Source organism: Mytilus galloprovincialis, chromosome 6, assembly GCF_965363235.1.
Source record: "Mytilus galloprovincialis chromosome 6, xbMytGall1.hap1.1, whole genome shotgun sequence".
NCBI classification, from domain to species: Eukaryota; Metazoa; Mollusca; class Bivalvia; order Mytilida; family Mytilidae; genus Mytilus; species Mytilus galloprovincialis.
Genome location: NC_134843.1, coordinates 716,787 through 722,786, shown reverse-complemented (window position 1 = coordinate 722,786; position 6,000 = coordinate 716,787). Strand labels below are relative to the sequence as shown.

The following is a 6,000-nucleotide window of genomic DNA, read 5'->3' as shown; positions in this document are numbered from 1 at the left end:
CTTCACATTTGTTTTCTTAGGTCTTTGTACATTTGACACTAAATAGTAAATCTGTAATGCTACATAACATTACACCTTGAATCTCTGTTTATTAGCTTGCTCCACAGGAATACAATGTTGTAATTATCATTGGTTGCAACTTTTTAAATTCAAAGTTCTGCTATCCAATGAGACAATTTGTTTCAACAAACCATTGAAAAAGTGTGTTTCATACGTTTGTAGCTAGTTTTGTTGTAGAAATATCAGCTGGAGGAAGTTGATATGGATCAGAATCTGAAGATTTGTTAAAGTCTGGTCGTGACCGGAATGTACTGGTTCCGTATTGATGAACACCATTATCCATTTGACTGAAAATCAAAAATAGAAAATTAAAATTTTTTTGTGTTATGTAGTTTTAACATAAAATATGAAATTATATATAGATTCCATCACAGCAACATTAAGTGTGTTAGGATATTTTTCTACTCAAGATTAGATTTTCATACTTAAAGTGTGTGGCTTGCCAAGCTTTTTAAATACAGGGTAGCTTAAATTTGACGTCATCAGCAATCAAGGTTATACAGTAAGCAGACCCCTTAGTCTTCAAATTAGGGGGTTAAAACAATTTATAAATAGCTTAGCAAAATAAAAGCTTCATAGCAAATGAAATGTGATTAATCTGTTAAAATTAATTTTTCAAAGGGGCATAACTGGTAAACAAATTTGATGAGGATATTGTTGATATTGACGAAAGCATTGCTGATATAAACCTATGAAGCACTGTACACGTAAGAGCGCTAAGAAGAATGGATGGACGCACTGACTGACAGAGGCCCAGTATTTTCATGTCCCCCATAACAAGGTGGCGCAAAGGACAATTACAACATCATTCCTGAAACATCATCCAAAAATTCATCCTTATAGAACATATAACAAACTCTCTTTACCTGGAATCTCACAAAAAGTAAATGAATCCTACGCAATATTTTATCATCGGATCTATAAATAACTCAGCTTTCCCCCAGGTATTGTTTCATCAGATCTATAAATAACTCACCTTTCCCCAGGTATTGTTTCATCGGATCTATAAATAACTCACCTTTTCCCCAGGTATTGTTTCATCAGATCTATAAATAACTCACCTTTCCCCAGGTATTGTTTCATCAGATCTATAAATAACTCACCTTTCCCCAAGTATTGTTTCATCGGATCTATAAATAACTCACCTTTCCCCAGGTATTGTTTCATCGGATCTATAAATAACTCACCTTTCCCCAAGTATTGTTTCATCAGATCTATAAATAACTCACCTTTCCCCAGGTATTGTTTCATCGGATCTATAAATAACTCACCTTTCCCCCAGGTATTGTTTCATCAGAGCTGTAAATAACTCACCTTTCCCCAGGTATTGTTTCATCAGATCTATGTATATAATCACTAAATAAGTGTCCATTATGGTTGTCATAACCATTGATGTAATTTTCTGATCGTAACGTTCCATAACCACTTGTAACTTTTGATTCCTGAAAGATGTAATATAATTATAATATTAAACTGAAAATTGATTATGGTGTTTAACACCACGTTCAGCACACTTTGATATTTCATAGTAGACAGTTTTTACTGTAGAAGGAAGCCAGGGTACATCAGAGAAAACCAACGACCTTGGGTAAGAACATAGTCATCCTTTACCATTAAGATAAGAGTTAAAGCTGGAATGTATACTTATGAGTCTATCTCAATGACAAGAGGTTATTCATGTTGCTCAGTGAATAAGACAGGCTGATGAAGATAGACTGTCTTAACATTAAAAAAAATCAATAATTTAATCATGATTTCAAATCATATATCTAATACCTGCTTTTCATCTGAATTGTACACATTTTTTAATTCAAACTGTTCAAATTTCCTAAACAAAGTGTTAACCATAGAACTTTACTTCTATTTAACTGTTGGCACATTTCACAAATTCAATAATGTTGTCAATAAATGTTGCGAGTATGGTCTTGAAGAAACGATGATAGTCTGTTGAAAGGGAACAATAAATGGCTGACCTGTGTTAAGATAGAGCAATATCTCTTGCACATAAAGACACACTTATGGTTTCAAAAAAGAGCAGGTTAATGCCTTTACAAGGCAGCACTCACACCCACAAAGTGGAAAGGGATTAATATAAGTTGCAATAACTTGTTTCCCAATCCACTATAAATAAATGTTTTAACTTATAAATGTTAGGAAAGGGGGATAACTCCACTTTAAATGTTATACTTACAGTGCCATTCATTTTCCCATAAACTTCATCAAAATCAGTTGGGGGACAATGGAAATTGAGATCTTGGCGCCACTGGTCCATTAGTGTTCCTTTCTGGAATTCTGTTGGAGAGTCTGATTTCTCTCTCTTCTTTATTTCTGTATTACTGTCCGTTTCAGCATAGGATTCTACAATGAGAAGAGAATTTCTATGAGATTGTGTGTGTCTGTGTTTGTGATTAACAAGTCAATACAAATTTGATTAAACTTGACACATGAGAGCGATAACAATGCAATTTTCCTTATAATTAGTTTCCAAGGGGTATAACTCATTTAAAAACTCTTTTATAAATATTTGATCGGCACTGATCTTCAAGCTCTTCGAAGACATTCCAAATATAAACCTATGGTATAAGTTTTATAAAAATCTGGCTAGAATTGTACAAGTGAGAGCGCCAAAAGACTGGACAGACAGATGCCCGGTGTTTATATGTCCCCCGCAATGTGATGCCGGGTGACAAAAATATAACAGATCTAGAGGCTGACCAGTCTAACTTACCCACCATTATCTGACTCTTTGTATCTATGGTACAACACACAAGCTATAGCAATAATAAATATAACAGATCTAGGGGCTGACCACTCTAACTTACTCACCGTTATCTGACCCCTTGTATCTATGGTACAACACACAAGCTATAGCAATGATAAATATAACAGCCACACCACCGATTACTCCTCCTACTATGTACGACAAAGCAAGGATTTCTACAAAAACATGTTCAAAATTAAGTCTGGTAAATCATCAAATATACATATATGTATATATATTGACTAAACATTAGGAAAACAAGAGATACAATGTAACAATAGGGGGTGTTTGGTAACTGTCACATTAATATTTACCCATTGTAATTATCAATGTTGCTGTATATCATATTTTTGTTTTATGTTCATTGTTTTGTACATAAATCAGGCCAATAGATTTCTCATTTGAATTGATTTACATTTGCTTTTTTTTTTTACCTTTTATAGCTGACTATGTGGTATGGTTTTTGCTGATTGTTGGAGGCAGTAGTTATCTACAGTTGTTAACTTCTATGTCATTTGGTCTCTGGTGGAGTGTTGTTTGATTGGCAATCATTTCACATCTTCTGATTTTTTAAATGACAATAACTTAAGCTACATGATTCTACCTTTCTGATTGAGAGTTATCTACCTTTCTGATTAAGAGTTATCTACCTTTCTGATTGAGAGGTATCTACCTTTCTGATTAAGAGTTATCTACCTTTCTGATTAAGAGTTATCTACCTTTCTGATTGAGAGTTATCTACCTTTCTGATTAAGAGTTATCTACCTTTCTGATTGAGAGTTATCTACCTTTCTGATTAAGAGTTATCTACCTTTCTGATTGAGAGTAATAGCCATGAAGTCCAGCCCCATACTGTTAACCACTGTACAATTATAAACTCCAAAGTCATCATCATCTGAATCCTGTACGTGTAATGTATTTATAACACCATCTGGTTTCCGTGTTTCTGAGAACGAGTATCGTTCAGATGAAGCAAAGTCTATCTCTTTTCCATTGCGTATCCATATAACCTCGTCTGCATTAGGAACAGATCTTGCTTTACATTCTATGTCTGCTGTTGAACCCTTGGCAGCATACTGTATCTTAGAACTGGTTATCTTTGGTTGATCTAAAACAACATCATCTTATAAATAATGTAGTCTAAGGTGATAGTATCGGTACATCATGCAAAACACAGAAAATAGAAAATATATTTGGAAATGATGCATTAACTCTTACTGTAACCTATCCATATCATACACACAGAAAAAGTAAAATAACCTTATTGCTATGGGGCAGAGTAAGTATTGAGAAATCTAATTTAATGTTAACAAACCTTTATTTTAAGAGAACATTTTTTGTATTGTTGGTAAATTCCTGTCTTACTAACTGCAATATATTGTTATACATTATCCTTTTTTTTGTTTTTTTGTTGTATTGTTTACTTAACAACAGAATATTGTTACACAAACTTAAAACCGAACAGTAATTTAATGTCACAGTGCCATTCTCTCTCATAGACGAAGAAGTCACTTCTCCCTCTCAAAAATACTAGATCAGACCTTAGCACTCACCTTTTCTCATGAGGTAAATTTCTGCATCAATAGGAGCAAATCCAGCATTAATGGATGAGGCTGTACATTTATATAGCCCTAGATCATGGTCTTGTATGTTATGTACTGTGTACTGTCTCTCTGTACTCAAGGCATCAGGGTAACTCCCACGTCGCCATATAATACTGGGTAAAGGGTTGCCGTCTGCTTCACAGGTCAAGGTCACTGAGGTTCCAAGGTCAACAGGTATATGGCTATTTAGGTTGACAAACTTAGGACCATCTACAGAATAAATAAATTTGATTAAACTAACACTGGTAATTTATTAATATTTGTGACATGAACAACATTTTTTTTGTGAAAAGGGAAACCAGAAATTAAAATATTCAACAAAAAAAAGTAATAATTTGATAAACATCAATGATAAAACCATGTAGAAGCTGATTTTTAATCAACTATAACTATGTTACTTTTTTGTAATTAACAATTGTAATGTTTATGTCATGTTGTTATTAATGATATGCTCATAATGAGCCCTTTAATTTGGAAAAATAAAAAATATTGTATTAAATATAGTGTATTTTATCCTGCAATTAGCCAACTATTGTACAAATAACAGGTATACAAATAATTTTTTGCTTTCCTGTTACCCCACTTCCACGTTGAGCAAGCGGTAATATGAATATTTCTGTTTCCTAACCAGTTCATTTTGGGGTCCTCTTCGCAGTCCGCGTTTCAACTATGTCGATTTCTTTGAGAAATTAGAGACAATGATTTTGATATAATAACTAAAGTTTCAAGTGTTGGGAGTAATTTCAGGATAAAAACAATATATGTACATTGTCAGAATTTATAAAATTGATTTGTACTCTCTACGAAACAGGAGAAAAGCTCGGCAGAGCCTCGCTTTTCGTCCTGTTTCTAAAGTTTATACAAATAAATTTTATATTTTCCGACATTGTACATATATTGTATATGTATAATTGTCACAACTCACTCACAAGTGCAATATAAGATTTCACTGTAACAGTAAAAGTTGTTGTAAGAACAGCTTTAGTAATTTATACATCTTAAGAAATTCTCCTGTTCAAAATCTAAACAAGCATTGTCCTGTCGTAGGATTAACCAATATAAAATGAATCATTCATCATTGATTCAATAGTATACAAAGTTGTTAGCTAATTAAAACATTTTTTGTCAGCTTTTGAAACAATAACCCAGAAGGCCTCAGATTTTGAACTGACACATTTACCATTTCAATTTTCTGGCTGTTGCATTTAAAAAATATTAATTTTTGGATGCTAACATATATCCTAACCCCAAGATTTATATAGATAATGAAAGTACTCATGGAAACACCTAATTCACAACACAGATCTTTGTTCTTACATTCTATATCCAATGTGGTTGTTGCCCTAGAAACACCAACAGCATTTTCTCCCTCACACATCAGTATACTACGATGATCATCTCGGTTCAGATTGGCAATGTCCAAGGTAAACTTTGATTCACCTGGGATAAATTCTCCGTCTTTATACCATCTGCAAAATATAGACAGATTATAACAAAACCTATCACAATATAAAGTTTAAAGAGAGAATGTTCTTACTCTTTAACTTATTGGGAATGTCCAGCTTTCTGGTAAGG

General features: G+C 33.2%; 1 protein-coding gene across 8 annotated transcripts in view; it reads right to left on the bottom strand.

Annotated features, from left to right (window-relative positions):
* LOC143078650 (irregular chiasm C-roughest protein-like) overlaps positions 1-6,000 on the bottom strand; it is a 93,994-nt gene continuing 87,994 nt past the window's right edge. For all 8 annotated transcript variants that reach the window (XM_076253512.1, XM_076253511.1, XM_076253515.1 and 5 more), the window contains 7 exons: positions 5,743-5,894; positions 4,375-4,635; positions 3,633-3,929; positions 2,887-2,997; positions 2,252-2,418; positions 1,375-1,502; positions 1-347 (listed from right to left, as the gene is read on the bottom strand). In XM_076253512.1, the coding sequence (XP_076109627.1) occupies positions 209-347; positions 1,375-1,502; positions 2,252-2,418; positions 2,887-2,997; positions 3,633-3,929; positions 4,375-4,635; positions 5,743-5,894 (1,255 nt within the window). In that variant the 3' untranslated portion in view covers positions 1-208. The remainder of the gene's footprint in view (positions 348-1,374; positions 1,503-2,251; positions 2,419-2,886; positions 2,998-3,632; positions 3,930-4,374; positions 4,636-5,742; positions 5,895-6,000) is intronic.